The sequence below is a fragment of the Prorops nasuta genome, unplaced genomic scaffold, assembly GCF_024137725.1.
Source record: "Prorops nasuta isolate Cenicafe-Biocafe unplaced genomic scaffold, Cenicafe_Pnas_1.2 PNAS00003, whole genome shotgun sequence".
NCBI lineage: Eukaryota > Metazoa > Arthropoda > Insecta > Hymenoptera > Bethylidae > Prorops > Prorops nasuta.
In genome coordinates, this window is record NW_027116800.1 from 1,385,375 (window position 1) to 1,403,871 (window position 18,497).

An 18,497-nucleotide genomic window follows, 5' to 3' on the forward strand; every position below is an offset into this window, starting at 1 on the left:
TATGTTCCTCCTTGGGCCGTAATCACGCTAAAGCATCAGTCGCCAGAACGATTAGAGGACCCCTAAAAAAGATCTTTGGACGAAATCGAGTTTTACCCCGTTGATATACGAGACGCGATAAAATTTTACAGCGCAACTCAGCTCTCTGCCGTAACACGCTGAAGATAGAAAAACATGAAAGAGACTTATCGGTTTAATGATGCTTGTTATAATCCGTCTGTAGCTGAACAAAGTGGTATTAGATAAAGCAGAAATAGCTGAGGAAATGTTGTCGCTTCATCTGAAAATTCTCTTACCTTATCGCTGGTGCGGAGCTGCCTATTGCTGCAGTGTAATATTAAATAAGGGAGGGGAAGGGGGGGGGGGTGGCGAGTGGAAAAATAAGAAAATAAGAAGCGAGTCTAATGGTGCGGTTAATGAAATGTATAGAGTTGAGGGGAATGAGTGGTAGAGGAACTTGTATGGTGGAATTGAGGCAGAGTTAAAAGAAAAATGTCGAAATTCTGAAGATGATGAATTATAATAAGACGCACATGTCTGTTTTTATTAAACCGAAAAGAGTGATCATTAATGGACAATGAAGGACTAATTTATCACAATACTTTTAATTTGAGATATGAACGACAGTTTATGTTACATGTGAAGTACTTATTACAAATGAAGAGGCACAGTTTGAAGTTGGATAACTCGAAAGCTCTAAAGCTCCACTGTGCGAATTGTTTTTGTGTTGATTTATCGCAGCTACTAGGATGATAGACGCGCTATAATTTTCTACGGGAAAAATGTCTACGAGCAAGAGATCTCAAGGCTTCTGTATAATCCCTTCTCTCCGTTCCTTGGGTTTTACATATTCAGTTTTGACATTAAATGTAGATTTAAATATGTTTCAATTACTGATCGTTCTCTAGTAGTACACTTTTCGATCATCAACGTTCAGAGTCATGCATAAAAGGGATACCTTACAATTCTTATTTTCATATTAAATATGTACAATTTCATTGGCATTGTTTAAACGTGAATTAAACGGGCTTTCCGAAGCAATAAAAGCTGGAAAGTTGGCGGAACGAGAGGAGATTTAATTTTGACCGGTGCACAGACTCCGTCGTAAATCTGCAATTTAAAATCCGTATAATTTAGAAGTCTCTGAAGTATGCGTGGTCGATACTCATTTTATGTGATCGTAAAAGTTTAATTAATGAATCTTCGAGGCGGGGCTATAGCAAAGAGGAGCGCAGAAATGTATCAGACGGATTAACCTTAAGTAATTGCCACCTTAACTGAGTCAATTAACGTGCACGCCGGCGTTATTCCAATACAGCTCCTCCGTTTTATTTGTTCCACTGAACAATCAGTATTTCACGTCACTCGTCCTTGCTCCACATTGATAATCACACATTTGCCCGAAAATAAATACATTTAAACTCAAATAAATACTAATTTCCTGCGTTTAATTTTGAGTATCCTCTTGACACGCTTTAAGCATTCTTTTGTAAAAATAAAAAAGTCGTAATAATAATATAATAATAATAGTAATAATAAAGATAACTATAATATAATCAGGTCGACTACTACATAGATCCCGAAAATGGGGTTAATGATTTACCGTACATTTCGGGTCAAGCAGAAACAAATGGCAAGAGCTACAATAATAAAGTCTTAAAGTATCGTTAATACGTAATGCAATCGCTGAGCTTTATGGCCGAGAACCAATGCCCAATGAAAAACAAAGATCGTAAGTTTCATTCACTGACTGCTAGGACTTATTCCTAATGACCGGAACACGTATAAGAATGTTACAAATACACAATCGACTACTGATTGGGACGAACGAATCTATTGCAGATTCCAGAAAATCATCCTCCCACCCCTTTATCTATCATTCCTCTCTCTTTCTCTCCATATTTCATTTACCCACTCACTCACTCACATTCTCTCCGCGTATCTCCCTTCCTCTTCGTCACTTACATATGTACATTGTTTATTATTTGTTCTCTTACTTTTAATTTCATCCACAGAAACCCTTACGCAGGGAGTATGCACCTGCACTTATTGAATAACACGTTGAAAAAATAGAAATCGAACATGTGAGAAGAGCACCTGCGTGGAATCGGCAGATTCGATCGGACGCTGCATTTTCTTGGTTATTTAGCACGCTCGCCTTCGTAACCCTCCCCCTTGACAAATAAGAATCTTTTTTCATCGATCAATGAATTTTCCATCGCAGTGCGAGAGTACCTCTGCTCCGGAAAAGCGAGAGCCATCTCGTCCAACGATTTTCTCTATATAGAATTTCCAGTGGTCGAGGTACGAGGACGATTGTGCCAACGATTCAATAATGGTTGCGATCGTCAACACCTGGAGCACCTTCGTCTGGGAAGGTAGCGCGCAACTATGTTGTATCACTGCTCGATTAGAAAAAAAACACTTCACATATTTACACGCACTACTGCGAGTGACAAACGATATATCGATCCTACTTTATCATTTATAGTATAATGAACGCATCAAAGCCTGGACCAAATCAACGTGTCTTTTTCACTTTTTTCTTCTCTTTTCAAATAATAAAGAAATATACATGTATAACGAACGCTAATCGTGAAAAATGAGCAACCGATTCATTCTAATATACAAGCTATGCTCGGTACGTGTTATCGTGAAAACGGATTTTTTCTGTTTCAATTATTTAATATACGTGTAATAGTATCAAGAGACATGGTAGTGTTTCGACGGTAAGCGATTTTAATACGTGCTACAGTATACCGATCACTTTTGGTCGAAAAGTGAACGGTGCTTTATTTGCTATATGGATAAACGAAATTTTGGGACGAACCAAAATTGCACAGAATTATTTTGTTGTTACGGAAAAATGACATTGGTTGGGTGAACAATTGTTCTTTCATCCCTCTCTCTCTCTCTCTCTCTCTCTCTGTCGACACGGAGAGTAAATTCCCCGATGTCCAATCACTCTCATCGCAAATATAACGACGTCTCTCGTCTCGTATCAGTTTCTCGCTTTACAGACTTGTACTCGATTGCATCTGCATTTGAAATGAAAATTATTTAAACGTTATAGATATTATATTTATGTAGACGAGTCGAGTATGCAGATGAAAACGTGTCATTGAGTATTTATTACTTAACACGTTCATCCCTTTGTACAAATACATTTTGCTGTCTCTTTTTAATTCCTATAGTAATAGCATTATCAGCACAGCAATAGAATTATTATTGTAATATTAAGTGATCGTTTGCAGTAAAGCGGTCAATAGTCGGGTCGCAGCTTGCCACCTTCTCACCAGGTAAAAGCTGATCAAGCCAATTTTTGAGATTGCACCGTACTGTACGTACAGTAGAGCGTATTTTCAAAGACGTACGCTGAGAAAGAATTGCTTAGGTTTGTCTATAGTTATTGGCGATTAAAATATCCTCTAATGGAGCGAGTAATCGCTCGCTCCGTTGGCGTTTGTAACGATAAAAAAGCAATAAAAGTAAATTGTCTGCCTCTTGGCAAAGTTTGGAAATTGACAGGCAACAAGCATATTATTCCTTGACTGAGAGATACGCTTAACTCGGTACTCCTCTAGAAACTTTGTTCTTTCAGATAGAGATAAGGAACTTGCTAAACACATTGTGTGTTGACCTCAGATTCACGATGCTGGAGACTGCAGATAAGTCTGACTACGCCAATATGTAATCTACTATTCGCAATTTAACTTCTCAGCTAGAAGAGAGACTATCGTACATATCGATATATTTATAATACTTAATTATTTTAATTCGTATCCCGTATGTTGCGGCTTTTACTATAATCGACGATCGGTCCTTTACAGCGAAAAGTTATATTTATATATGTTTATTAATTATTCACCTTCCAATTTAATCAATCATCTTTAAAAGCCAAGTGCATCGATTTAACCATTGAACATATTTTGTAACAGCTGTATACGACCTTTTTCAACAAAATCCAGACTCTTAAAGCTTGTTAGGAGCGGGAGCACGTAACAGCTTTCGCGTCGTTAGAGCGGAAAGTATTTCTCGAATAAGAAACAATCTCGAAAAATTGAAAATAAATAGTGAAAAAACGATTGATAGAAATAGATAAATTCAACCTTTGTTCTCTCTTTCATTGCTCTTCCCAATCGCAAATATTTATCAACGGTTTAATGAAATTTTAAGGCATAATGTACATTTACTTGCAGCATAATGTCAAAAATACAATACGTTTTTTTTGTGTTTTTTTTTATAAAAGTGGTAAGTTTAGACATTCGGCTAATTGAAAGGTTTTCATTTCTTTACCATTGTTCATTAAAACTCTTCCTCGAATGTAAGAGAGACTGAATATTAAGCAATGAAATCTTACTTTTTATTATCGTGGCTTGATAAGTTTTCAATCTATTTTCACCACACAGATGCCTTTTCAGGTAAACTGCGCGAGTGTACAACTTCTATTTACCTACTTGACCTGGTTTCTCGAATAATACGAATTGTGTTGCTTGTTTTTTCCCCTCTATTCCTTCCCAATATCTGTAGTCTCAATTTAATAAATATCGAGTGGTAATTGCAGCTAACGCTCGAATTAAGGGAAGCGTAATAATATTCTGCAACTATGACCCGTGTTCATTTAGAAAACGAACCAACGACAATTATCGAGGTACCTACGTTATCTCCAGGGCTACCTCTCGAAGATATATCGACCCTATTCATAAAAGACTAGAAACCGGGTTTTTTTTCTCGACAAAAAATGCCGTTATCCCTCTCAACCAGGGAACGTATAAGCCAATAGCAAATCATTCGTTCCTTACGACGAGTCTTTCACGCATCATCGTTAAGCGTACGTTTTCCGTTCATTAGAATTCTCTCGCTGTAAAGTCTAATCTCGTAGCACATCGCGTCATCCTCATCTTCGGAAAACACATGTTCTTCGAAGGAGGAAACGCGTTATTACCCAAATATTTAAAGTCACATGGAATATAGCATTGAGACAGATTGAAATTTCATTGCTATTCCTGATGATAAATATATAGCCTAAAACGCAATCTCCTCGAATCCCTCGATACTCAATTAGAAAATGCTTAGACAGCGCTCGATATTATTGAAGCGTTCTTTCAGTCCCCGAAGCACTGATCACTGGACTGCTTTATCTATATAAACCCACTGGTCAAAATCGAGGAAAGAAACCGAGTCTGGCAATATAGGCATCGATTACACAATGTTACTTTCCTAATCGGCAAGAATAAGCTGCTGTGACTTTCGGTGAAACTTTGTCTCTAGTCATTTTCTAAACTGGGAAAGAAGTTGGGTGTACAATAGTGAAAAGGGAGGGGGGGGGGGGGGGGGATAACGAAGGAAAGATAATGCCGTAGAATAGGTTATAGTGTGGGGCTATTCAGTTTTCCCAAGTGGCTCGCGTTTATTATTCCACGCTGGGCGATCCTCTTCTATCGCAAGAAACGTTCGTATAGGACTCGCAGAAGGCGAAACCCGTTGGAGATGTTGGAAACGTGCTCGCAGGAGTCACGGATCCCCAACGACGGTTCGAGCATGTATTCTTCAGCGGGCAGCACCGGAGGGAGAGAAGGAGAGTTTTAGGGGAGAGGAGGGGGGAGGGGGAGGCAGAGAGTTCCTCCTTGCAGCGGTCAAAGCCTGGAGATTCGCAAGCGCTATTCTGGGATTCTCATCGAGACCCGCAGTAGGAAGACTAGGAACACACCGACACACGCAAACGTTTGGTTAAACGTGGTTGAATCTAATACACCATTCCATGCTGCTCAATTAAAGCTAAACTTGTACTCCAGTCCCGAGATTCGCATTAAGCCCAGACCGACTATAGACTTCCACCAGCGTAAACTCATATACATATATATGTATAAGATATAGGTATAACAATGAACGTATACGCGGAACGTAGCCGAGGCGTCTGCAGGAGTTACGCGAGCGAGTCGAGCGGACTCCGGAATGGGGAAATTTGGATTTTGCGGATTAGAGGAGAGTGGTAAACGTATATATGGCCTTGGTCGAAGAGAAAGAGTCTCGGGGTGTTCGATGGACACCGGACCAGTCGCGCCGGGTTCTTCCCATAGGCGTCGCGATGCACTCGAGTCTGGTTTCTCGCTGCGGCGACGGAAGAGAGAGCGGGTGGGCTGCTGGTGCACAGCGAAGTGACTGGACGAAAGACGACGAGGCGAGAGTGGAGAGCGCCGAACAGATAAGAGGAGAGCCGAGTTGAGTCGAGTCGAGATGAGTCGAGATGATGAGAGAGGTCGAGCGATGAGCCGGCTGGCAAAACGACCACGAGCCGCACCGTTCGGTGCACTTCTGCCTTGCTGTTGCTTCTTCCTCGCATCGCAGGAGAACGATCGTTTATCCATCGCCCGATCACCGGGGATCCTCGCGATTAAGATCCGCGGATCACGGCTCAGCATTCTCACCAGCAGAAGACCGAGAGTTCGTTGCCGTGTTCACCGCTGTGCCTCCAGGTCGTTACCGCCCTTGCCTTCAGCTGCAACAAGAGCAAAACAACAGCAACGCTGCTTCGTTAAAAGTCACAACAATTTTCCGACGCATCTCTCCCGAGCTATAAACCGACTTATCCAAACTGCTGTCTTATCGGGATTCTTTTTCCCTAACTCGTAAGTTTGTTACTCGACGCAATTTCGCTGCGAGAGGTACGAGAGACGGCAAGGCTGAAGACAGTGGAGGTAGGTTGGTGGTGTATGGGAAAAATCTAGAGAGAGAGAGAGAGAGAGAGAGAGATGTATATTTTTACATGGCAAAGAAGCCCGGTTAGATTATCCGAAGCTTTTAGCAGCGCCGCGTTTCCGCAGCTTTGTGCTTTCAGCCTTGGAGCCCAGGCTTTCACAGAGTCGACGATACCACTGGTCAGGTGTAGACTCGTCTTACTTCCCAAACACTCCATTCGAAACTAGCTTTCTTCTCCAAAAAGACTAACCGGACCCTGAAATCCCTCCCGTGAAAAGCTATTAATCTCCGGGTCGATAAATGGAAATGGCTCTTTCGCGAGCTTTCTTGCTGCGTGGGACCAACTTAAAAAATGAATTTCCATTCGTGATATTATACCTAGTGTCTCTCTCTCTCTCTCTATCTCTTTCTCCGGAATTCTGGTACCTTCCCGCTCTCAATTCTATCAGCTTTTAACGTCCCACCATCCAACAGCGCGTCCCCGCACGCTTTATCCCTTTAACATCGTCGAAAAGCTTTCAGTCATTACACATCCTACTCGACACTCTTCCTTTCCACGAATCCTCGTCTGTTTCTACTTTCATCACGGCTGCATCAATCGTTCTCGCTCTCCTTAAATTTTTCCCTTTCGCTCTCCTAATACCCAGCAGCTTTTCTTCGCGTCTCTTTTTTCCTCTGCTTTTCCTCCTTCTTGGTCCGTGGGGCTATTCCCGCCTCCCGTAACCCCTCCCCCTCTCCCTACCCCGCGCCCTACTCTACCTTCGCCCGCTCGCGAAAGAAAAGGCAGACAGGAAAACGACTGAACGGGATCCGCCCACGGCGTTTAACTAACGACCCGTGGAAAATTTAAGACGTTACGCTCTTGCGGCTCTTGCCCTTAATCCGCATGCCTCTCCCGGGGTCATTGTGTACACACCTTTACAACGCACTAATAGCGAGGAGAGCCGGAGCCTTGCGGATAACCCTTCGCAGCTATTCTATATATATATATATATATATATATATACAACGTTTTCAAATTTAAAAATTCAACCTTTCTATTTGCTCTTTGCGAAAATATCCTCTAAATAAGATATATCTTGGTAAATTTGTCGAGAGAGAATTTTAAAAGTTATAGAGTCCATCGGTTTTCATCAACGAGCTCGATAATCCCGCCGGATGAGCTTTAGCATTTAGTCACTTTATATATTCAGCACTCTGTGCTCGTCCATATAATATGCTCCTGCACGATTCCTCCTGATGGCTCCGACTGTACCTATGCGAGAAGGCAAAATAAGTTTCCATTATCCTCATAGGCAATCAAACCTAATCATGGAAGTTCCATCTTGATGCTGATGAGAGAAACGTGAAACTGTTTTTGGCTAGAAGGGAACGTGTCGTTCGTGTCTATCAGGAGCAACGGGAATTCCCAACTAGAGTTAATCTACTTTTCTAGAATAGTTAATAGCAGTTTCTGCGAAACGAGATTGCGCTACAATTTCACTGGTTCTGCAAAGAAAACTGTAAAACGAAGAATTTCGGTGCGAGTCGCTTATAAGGTAGAAGAGGAAGAGAAAAGGCCTTTCGTTAATTATTGCCAAACATTTCTTCAGCGATTTTGCTATATCAGAAAGAACAGCAAATAAGTTGAGTAAGGTATTAATTTTGATTGATTGGTTGAGCATAACAAGACTGAGCATATTGCTTTTGACTCAAAATCATTTAAAACTGATCAACTATTATTTTTTGCAATGACTGTATCTCCAATTTTTCTTTCTTTTAATTTCTGAAAGCCAACGATTCTTTAAAAATCGTGAAAGCAACCAAATTTTGCATCAAGGTGTTAATGACTTAAAATCATGTAATAATGACACCATCGAATCAATGGTATTTTAATTTAAAAAAAAATTAATTTGATGTACTGACTTTTATAAAATATATCACAGCCAGGGATTTTTTGAAATGGATAAAATAGTACAAAAACTTTAATCGGAGCAATCAATTAGGACATAAGTAACGTTAAACAAGTACATTCTAATTCTATTCAAATATATTCATTCGGCTGTGCCAGTTTAATAAATCAAGATTGGACACAAACCTTGCATCTGCGTCCTTGAGACGAGCTTTTGCATGGGGAACGGGTCGAGTCATGATAAAAATGCTTTGATGGAAAATTAAGCGTACAGATGGGTATAATAGATATATGCGCTTGACCACACAGATGGAAATGCGAATAATTTGCACAATCTTGGGAGCACGATGGCTCGGAACGCTATGCAAAACTATTTCTGATAGAGCCGTGGCCAGTGGTTGAACGCTTTTGTGCAATACTCGTTAGGCCTGCTCGCTTTGCAGTTTCCTAGCTCTCCCTGAACTTTAAGTTCCATTAGAGATTACTCTAAAGCCGGATCGTCTGTGTGTGTGTGTGTGTGTGTGTGTGTACAGTGAAGAGGTGTGACACAGCAACGATAGCAGCGGTGGAAAAGCGTTGTCAGGCGTGATCATACAGTATCGTACACCACTGTCTGACTAGGTATCTATTTGAACCACTAGCACCGTCTATGGTTGCTCGCTGGTGGAGGGGGAGCACGAGCTGGAGTAGGGAGACCCGATAAAGCTCCTAGTAGTAGTGAGTACCGTTACCACCACAGACCCGTAATATGCTGCGATCGTTCTACTGCTTTGTTCTCGGCCAGCACGCTTTACTTATATACCAGCCCCATTCTTTTTAATACCACTTTCCATTGTAGAATTCAACGAATCTCCACTAGATTTATTCTACTATATCTATAAATATGTTACGTCTCTCGCCAAAGCTTATTTTCTACTGGAAAATCGACCAGACACGAGAGAACGCTTCTTCGTCGATATTTAACGTCGGAGAATCGCAAGCTCGCCACGAAACAGAGTACTGCAAAAATCTATAGGTCTCAGACTGACGCGTTGATTTTCCTTGAGAAAAGAAAAACAAAGCTTTAGGAATTTTCTGCCGTAATAGCTAATTGTATTACTCCGTTTATTCAATAATGCGGAAAGTGCTTGCGTATTCCTGAAAGGGTCGCGATGACACACACTACTGTTTACTATACACATCCCACGTGAGAAGTAACAGTATTGGTACCAGTAAAGCGAGTGAACGAGATCCGGGAGTGGAGTGGCAGTGTAGTGAGGAGAGGGGGGGGGGGGAGGATTGAAATAAGGAGGGGGGAGGTGAGTAGAAAGGGAAGGTCGAAAATTAAAGCGAGAGCTGGAAGGATAAATGAAGAGAAAACTTACGAAGCAGTGTGCGAGAGAAGGTGAACGGGATGAAATGGGTGTTTGGTGTGGTAGTGGGGGATCAAGGGGGAAGGGAGGGATTGGGATTAAGAAAACACGGAGGGTAAATGCGAGAGAAGGGAGGAAAGCTCGTTCGAAGGAAAATTGGAGTGGGGGGGGGGGGGGAGTGAAGGAGTGAGATAGCGAGAGAAAAGAAAATATAGAGTTGGATGGTGGGGAGTCAGAGGGAGAAAGAGAGAAGAGTACATGTGGCAGGAAGAGTAGTACATAGGAAGCGCGCTAGGGCAGTTTACATAACTCAAGATGGCTGCCGGTGGGCGTGTCCCAATCGTGGGGGCTCCGATCCACGAGTGGAGCGTGTTCCATGGGTAGAAGGGGGGGAGGGAGGGAGTGAAAGCGGGGGGATGGAAGCAGCGGAAAGCGCCGAGCCATTCAGGGCCAATGGTGTCGGGACGGGGCAAAGCATAGCCTTGCGGAGGGAATACTACGAATACTACGTTAGCGTACTATGAGTTGTACTCTAGCGTACCGTCATACGCCTCGCTGGCTAGCAGATGCGCCCGCTATAACCTTCCTTCTATCCAACCCTCCTTCCTAACCTCGCATTCCCTCCCATCCCGTCTCCGCTGTGCCGTTCCTGCAACATCCTTCCCCTCCAGCGCCCCCCTACCTTTCTCCTCCCTTCGCCCCACTCTCTCGCTCATTCTTATATGGAACTGACACGGTACTTTAACTCTCCTCTACCCACGCTCGCTACGAGAGCTGGAGAGACACGGATCACGAAACCTTGAGCCCGGTTGTTTCTGCTAGCAGCCAAGATCACGTTGAAATCCCCCTCCCCCTTCTCCTCTTCCTTACAAAAAGTCCCCGGAGCTCTCTATCCTGTAGCGTATTTACCTCTATCGATTCGCAGCCGCCACATCCGCTATCTTCAACGTGTTCTGTCATTTCGCCTCAAACAACGACTCCCCCCTTTTCTCCCCCCCCCCTCAATTTTTAATACTACGTTTCTTTTGCCAAAAGGATCACCGCGCGCACTCTACCCAGCCTCGGTCAGTCGATAGCCAACGGTGCAAAGTCATTGAGCGCTGATAACGTACGATACGCCAGCAAAGCCGTTTCTATTTATAGAGCAAAAGTCTTGCGTGATGCAGCGATAAAAGATATTACGGTGGAACTCGTGACACGGGTATCGCTCGTAGACAAGAAAGGAAATATTTGCCCGTGAGCGGTGCGATACACTTGAAAGTGTAACTGGATGCCGGTAAAATCGATATAATAGGCGAGAGCGCGCAATCGAAATATAAACTCTGGCTGGGCGATCCGGTCAATAAACGCAGCTCCAGTGCTCCGCAAATGCACGATAACAGGGGGGGGGGGTGGGGGGAAGGGGAAGCAGTACTCGAGGTCAGGCATCGACAAAGGGCTGTAACAACACGGTTCCGTGCCCCGAACTGTTTACGATTCGATAGGTAGCCTTTCATTCGAGCTGAAGCCACTAACGAGCCGAGCTTCTTCAACCTGTCGCTCTTCTCTCTCTCTCTCTCTCTCTCTCTTTGCCAAAGACGCAATCGTCTCAATAGTGGGGGGAGCCAGCCCTTTGAAACGCGAACTGCTCACAGCTCCGCGTACCGGCTTATCAACTACCCAACACCTTTCAATAAACTACCGTGCAAAGCACCGTCTCTCTACTCGTAACGTTACAGCCATACAAAAAAAAAGTATTCGTTTCTTTTGAATTTCCTTTTAATATATACGTCGATTTTAAAGAATAACGGGTAATACAAAATCATCGGTCAATAAAGTTTTAAGATTGCTAAATTTAATCCGAGTTAAGGGGGGGGGGGGGTGTAAGAGAGGAAAAAGTGACGGCGCGTGCGTGCAATTATGAGAAGAATACGACGAAATGATTGGAAAAGATATAACGGTGTGTGAGAGAGGAGTGGTAAGACAGGAGAGTATTGAAAGAAGCGCGGTAGAGGAAAAAAGGCAAATTGTGCGAGGTCCTAGTAAGACTTTGCGTTTTAAGGGTCTCATTAGCAGAAGCTAATTAGTCAAGAGCTAATATCATTACCTTCGAGAATCTCGTCAAACCTATATGACCAAGTACAGCACTTTAAAATTCCGCAAAGTCCCCGACGAAATTAGTTTTCTATATACATTAAACGCTTCCCCGCCAAGAAACATTCATTTTCCACAATGCAATCGTTAAAAGTGAAACTTGGGAGGGATGGTAGAAGGTAATGAAAAAGTACAGAAAACTTGCTTAACGGGAGAAGGGAGAGTAGTCGTATACAGGGCTCGAGAGAGAGAGAGAGAGAGAGAGAGAGAGTAAGAAGCAAAGTGCGGAGCTGAGAGTTGGAAGGAAGTAGCGAAAAGACTGTAAAGCTCGGAAAACGTTGCATTGGGTAAGAAGCAGTTTTGTTACATCTCATAAGTCAATTGTCGGTTTCATCAGGCATCAGTCTTAGTACACACCGAACGAAGCTTGTATCTAGTCTGGCAATTTCACGCCCAGTCAAGTGTAATGAAATCGTGTTTGGTTGACCACCAAGTCCCATCAGAGTGTATGCACATGCACGATAGTAATAATAATTCAAGCGTGTACCGTGTAGAGTATACAGCGTGTACCGCGAACGGTCTACCTGCCTCCGGGCTCGGCGTGTACAAATAGAAAAGGACAGGATGTGTATAGCGTACAGAGCGCATAGGTGTGTGTGTGTGTGTGCGTGTGTGTGCTGGTTGCATCGGCAGACTAGCACTGGCACACCCACCCACGCACGAGATTCGTGACGCGCGCACCGCACGAGTATGCATGAACAATAACGGGGCCCATGATGGATGATGCTTTTCGAAACGCAGAGCTTCCCAGCAGCCAGTGCCTGTCTGGTACTCATACACGCCCTACCCTGGTGACGTTTCGCTGCTCGTCGTGCGATTATCTAATGAAGTAATCTACATACTGGCTCCCCGAAGCAAACAAAAAATAACTCGCAAAGACCTAGGCAGCATCGGTGGGCACGAACATTCAACATAGGATTATCGCTTGATCTATCTTCCTAGCTGTGCGAGCATGCAAGCTTCGCAATCCCATATAACTCCGGAGCTTTTGATGTTCGATCCTCGCAATTTCACGGCTCCATTCTCGCTCGCTCGTTCGCTCGCTCTCACCCCTCCTACCCCCCTGCTAACCCTCCGTACAAATCGAACAAAATCGCACATCGCTACGGCTCTAACAGAATTTCCAATGATCCTGAAGAAAAATAACCAACGAGCCAAGTTGGCCGAACGAGAGTTTGTAGGAGTTTCGTCGAAGCCGCTCAGTGCCGTTGGTTAGATGTTTCATGTACCTGCTGCATCTTTTCAAAGTCCAAACAGGGTCTGGGAAGTCTGTGGGGTGGTCGGTGTCTTTTCCGTGGGCTGCAGGCATTGAGAAGGTCGAGATCAGAATCGAGCCGGTGATGGTGATGATGATGGTGATGGTAATGGTGGTGGTGGTGATGATGATGATGATGGCAATCGAGATGCGAGCAGTGGAGATGCGTGTGTGACTGGGGCCTGGGCCTCGACCTTGGTCGAGGAAGGGAACGCGGTTCCCTCGTCGAGGCGTGGAAAAGCTTCGGTGGCGGTGACAGAGATCTCCCGGGTTTGTGTGCGTCCACCGGTGGCGAGGTACGGAACTGTACTGGTTGCGAAATCACACTTCCGCTTCCGCTTCTACCGCCTAGTAGGCCTTGCACCTGCGAACCAACCAAATTCATTAATTTAACGCAACTGCTCTCTTCTACGGAAAATCATTCCTACTGATATAAACGGAAGTAAAGTAGAGTCGTGTGAATCCGACCGAATTAGGCTGGACCGGAAGTAGTTTTAGGATTAGCAAGGTACAAGTAACAAACGAATATCGTTGGGTTGTTGAAGCGTCCATAAAATCTTGTTGTATCGTAAAAATGATTGAATGAGCTTCGTTTCGATTTTTGTCGAATTAGACTCTACGGTACGGCTTATTATATTATGTGAACAAATTTGGTCATGATCGTGATTGGATTCTGATCGTCTTTTACTTTAAATTCAGTAAGAGAGTTATTGCTTGTAATAATGCTCCGATAAATACTTTAGCAATGTTTTTTAGATAGCTACATATATTTTCGAGAAATAAGTTATTTTACAGCGTTTTTAGAGCAAGTAGTAAGAAGTAGAACTGGCTCGAGCGTGACGTTATTGATATATAATGAGACGAAAAATCTATTTAACCGACCAATTTGAAATCAGCGTCTAACCAATTTTCCCTTAATTATAGCTTTTCTATCTTTACTTATAGAGAAAGGTTGGTGGATAAATTAGGTGATTCTTTATTAGGCGTATTAGTGATTTCTAAGTTTGAAGTTTAAAAATAAATAGATGTGTGGTAGTGTGAATTGGTTGGATCAAAGGATAGGAATTGTAGGAAATACGTAATGTAAATGAGGGGAGTATGTGGTACTAGGTGTTTGCTGAAAGCAATTTCACGTCGATAGCACTTGTACCGTCTAGGTAATTAGAAGCTATCGCAAAGAGTAAGGGGAGAAAGGGTCCCTTTGTCTTTGCCGAAATGTTCCCACGGAAACCGAGTGTTCTACCCACTATATACCTCGAAGCCTATCCACCATTATGACATTCTTAAACAGACGATGAAATTTTTCTTGTGTGTAGTCTTTCGATTCACCTGTATACAGGGTATCCCACGAACGATGGCCATCGCAATACCATTGGATAGGGAACAAAAATCTAAGTAAAACAGTTGTAAAAACATTTTTGCTAGCACTCTTGGTTCAAAAGTTATTTGCAATTAAAGATTATCGATTAAAGTAGCTTTTCTTAAAGAGGAAGATTGTTTTGGTCGCATTATAAGGCCAGAAATGCTAAGATTCTGTAAATTAGAATACTAAGAAGAACACAAAACCAAACATCTACTTGAGACTATGTAGTGGTTGAAGGCCGATCGGCAGTTTCGGGTGCGAGCGCCATATAAAAACATAAACACACCCCTTCAATAGGCTCAAGTGGATGTTTAGCCTTGTGTTTTTCCTATTATTCCAATTCACAGAATCTTAGCACATTTTTGGCCTTATATAATATTACTCTTTAAGAAAGGAGCTACTATATAATCGATAATCTTTAATTGCAAATAACTTTTTAACTAAAAGTGCTAGCAAAAAAGTTTTTGCAACTTTTTTACTTAGATTTTTGTCCCCTATCCAATGATATTGCCATGGCCATCGTTCGTGGGACACCCTGTATATACATGCATGTATTGGTTGAGAAGAGAAGTCTGCTTTTTCCGAGCTGGTAACATTTATTTGCGAGAATGCACATTCTAAAGGAAACCCGCTTGAAGCATGAATAGCATACGGCATTTTTAGCTATACTTTAAATGGATGTTAAGAATGCTCATTGTGCGTATAGGATGAAACGCGTATCCTGTTCTTTTCAGCATTACCAAGAAGACGCTCGATACTTTCGATAAAAGCTGCAAACAGATGAAAATGCTCCTGAAGCACAGTATAACTGCGATCTACGAAACACAACGGAAATAACTCCAAAATAATGGTATTTCACTTGCAGAAATTTTCCTACCTAGTTAAGATGAAAATCTCGAAATTAAATATTCGCCCGGAGAGCGAACCAGCGATCGTTACAGCGAGGCTAATTGCGAGAATGGAATTTCTCGAAATTTTCGAAAATTCAAATGCCTAGCGATTATTCAAATGTTATTGTGAAACAATTTCAGTAGTAATAAGCGGAGTTAAATGGTATTAGGATTCCTCAACTGTAGCCCCAAATCAGTTACAACTCTACGTTAAAATTGCTCTGCATAATCGTGGAATTTTAATGAGTTTTTATCGAAGCTTGGCATAGATGGAAATGTTGGAGAATGGTGTTGGATTAGAATTTTGATTAGGGTGGGGCTTTAATTAGAATAAAAATTAAGTAGTATAAGCAGAATCAAATAGCATTCGAATTCCTAAATGGTTTAGCTCAAAATCAGTTACAATTCTACATTGAAATTGCTGCGGATAATCGTGGACTTTTAATGGGCTTTTATTGAATTCTGACATAAATGGAAATATTGGAGAACAGTGTTGGATTAGAATTTCGATTAGAATGGGGTTTTAATTAGAATAGAAAAATGGAGTAACATTTATAAGCAGAATTAAATAGCATTAGGATGCATAAACTATTTAACTCGAAATAAATTACAATTCTACAATAAAGCTTAAACGGACAATCGTAGATTTTAGAAAAGTTCTCATTAAACTTTGAAAATGATATGAAAATAATGTATAACAGTGTTAATTAGGAGTAAAATTTCAATATAAATGGAGAGTTTTAATTATAGCAGAAATATAAGGTAGGATGAACACAAAGTTAAATGTAACATTTTTGGATTCCTAAATTGTAACTTGGAAACAGTTACAATTTTGCATTAAAACTGGTATATGGATAATCTTGAATTTCAGGACTTTTATCAAAATGTATTATAACAAGGAAATATTGGAGAACAGTGTTAGAGTTAGAATTTCGATGTAAGTTGGAGTTTGAATTAAAGTTAGAAAAAAACGGAGTAGGTAATTTTCGTACCTCTTCGTCGCTAGAGCCTGATCCAGCAAGCTCCCTGCCAGCTCTGCTAACAGGAGCTGAACAAGTGGCCCCTATCGAGTCGAGGTCCCCAGCGAGGGTTCGTTGCTGTGGCTGCTGTTGTCCCTGCAGTTGTTGCTGTGTTTGCGGCCCACTGTTGCTGACCTGTGACCACTTGCGCTTCTCCGGCGCCGTAGCCGGTCTGCAACCTTGACTGGGCACGACTTTCGGACTGTTTATCACTTCCAGCTCCTCCTCGGAGCTATGCTGGTCGTTGAAATTCAAGCCCGACAGTAGATCCGCTTGACGCGATTTGCTCGAGGCTTGTTGCTGCTCCTGCTGTTGCTGAATCGAATTTCTCCTCTCCGAATGATCGACCTCGTTGTCCTCCTCCAGACTCTCGCGTTGCATGAACCCAAAGCTGCTAGCTGGGCCCCCAAAATCAGTGTCCGAGGGCACCGCGCTGTCCGGCAATCCTGGACTTCCCATTTCGTCCATGGCTGAAAACAAAAATTCCCTATTATGCATATACAAAATTTCATTGATAAATGAAAATCCGCGGGCGTTGATATCAAACTTTTCACCATATTTTTCAACCAATTCTCTCTGCTGTCGACGTGCAACGATTACGAATTTACGATAACAAAAAACATTTATTTTCAAGTTTATGGTATAATACGCGGTGGAGATAGCAATGATGCATTTTGCTCGTTGAATGGGAGGGGGGGGGGTGAGGAGGAGGTAAAAATGGAGAGAGGGAACATTTGGGCGCGCACCGTGATGATTACACGCGAGTGAGGGAGGAAGGAAGGAGAGGGGGGGGGGGGAGTAGGAAGCGCAGAGGGTTCTCTCTCGGCGTGGCTGACATGTGCGTACTGTTACTACTCCTAACTAATCCCGCTCGTAAATATCTCGCGTGCAAACCGCCACACGTACATTCCGTTACTACTAATCCACCTCATAAATTATTTCGTGTCGAGCACTCGACGTACCTCCGTAATGCTTATCACGCACTCGCCTCTCTCAGATATTTACTTTACACGTTTCGCACTACATCATTATTATTTAATACCGTGCAATTATATTATTATATCGATATTATCGTCAAACTCTCCGCTAATGATCACCTATTTGTTTTTTCCCACATTCTTGACTCTCTTCATTTTAGTCTCCCCCCTCTGATTTCCAAACTTATTTTTATACGAATAAAAAATGTTACGTTCTCGTTCCCATCATTGCATTTATCGTTGTTTCTTGCGCATCAGCAAGGGACGCTTTGTTAAATGCCAAGAATTTTATTGATCTTCTTGGGATGATTTTAGGAAGCATGGCAATTCGTAACGAGGCTGAAATTGCGACATTCGGTCGGCTTTGCTACGATTCGGAACACGCGCGTTCCGTTCTGGGTGGCACGTCCACTATCGACGTAAATCGCCGCGCGTAAATCTCGCTCGCTTCCGGTTTCCGCGTTGTTGCATATATGCGTAGAGCAGGCCAACCGGCTCTGTATTTGCGAAGCACGAACCTATATATGCTAAATGCAATATACGAGAGAGAGAGAGACATGCTACTCTCTGTCAACGTTAGTCGCACGCTACACATCTCATTTTAATCGGTCAAATTTTCCAAATATACACCTCACACAAACCTTGCTCGACAATTTTTTTTTCTAACAGCAAAAAACATTTTTTAACAAAGTACTCTTTTCACTGTGTGTTGTTTTTAACACTGCACCGAATTGATTAAGATGCGACGATTAATGTTTGACATTGCTTGCAATTAGTTCTTGTGAAAATTTTCTTAATTTCTTTTTAAGTTTGGCGGGATTAATTAGAGTTAATAAGAAGCAGCTGAATAGTTTAATCATGGCGCAGTAACGTGTTAAAAATACAAACACTGGCCGACTATTAAGATGGCACAGCTAA

At 42.4% G+C, this 18,497-nt stretch overlaps 1 protein-coding gene across 6 annotated transcripts in view; it reads right to left on the minus strand.

The window, feature by feature from the left end:
• Window positions 1-1,510: 1,510 nt before the first annotated feature.
• Window positions 1,511-18,497, minus strand: part of LOC136785847 (la-related protein Larp4B-like) — a 36,811-nt gene continuing 19,824 nt past the window's right edge. For 3 of the 6 annotated variants that reach the window (XM_066747155.1, XM_066747153.1, XM_066747154.1), the window contains 3 exons: window positions 16,576-17,072; window positions 13,305-13,694; window positions 1,511-6,499 (listed from right to left, as the gene is read on the minus strand). In XM_066747155.1, coding sequence (XP_066603252.1) covers window positions 6,425-6,499; window positions 13,305-13,694; window positions 16,576-17,072 — 962 coding nt within the window. In that variant the 3' untranslated portion in view covers window positions 1,511-6,424. Of the gene's footprint in view, window positions 6,500-8,776; window positions 13,695-16,575; window positions 17,073-18,497 lie in introns of all 6 variants that reach the window. The other 3 variants (XR_010824713.1, XM_066747156.1, XR_010824712.1) reach the window with 3 other exon arrangements.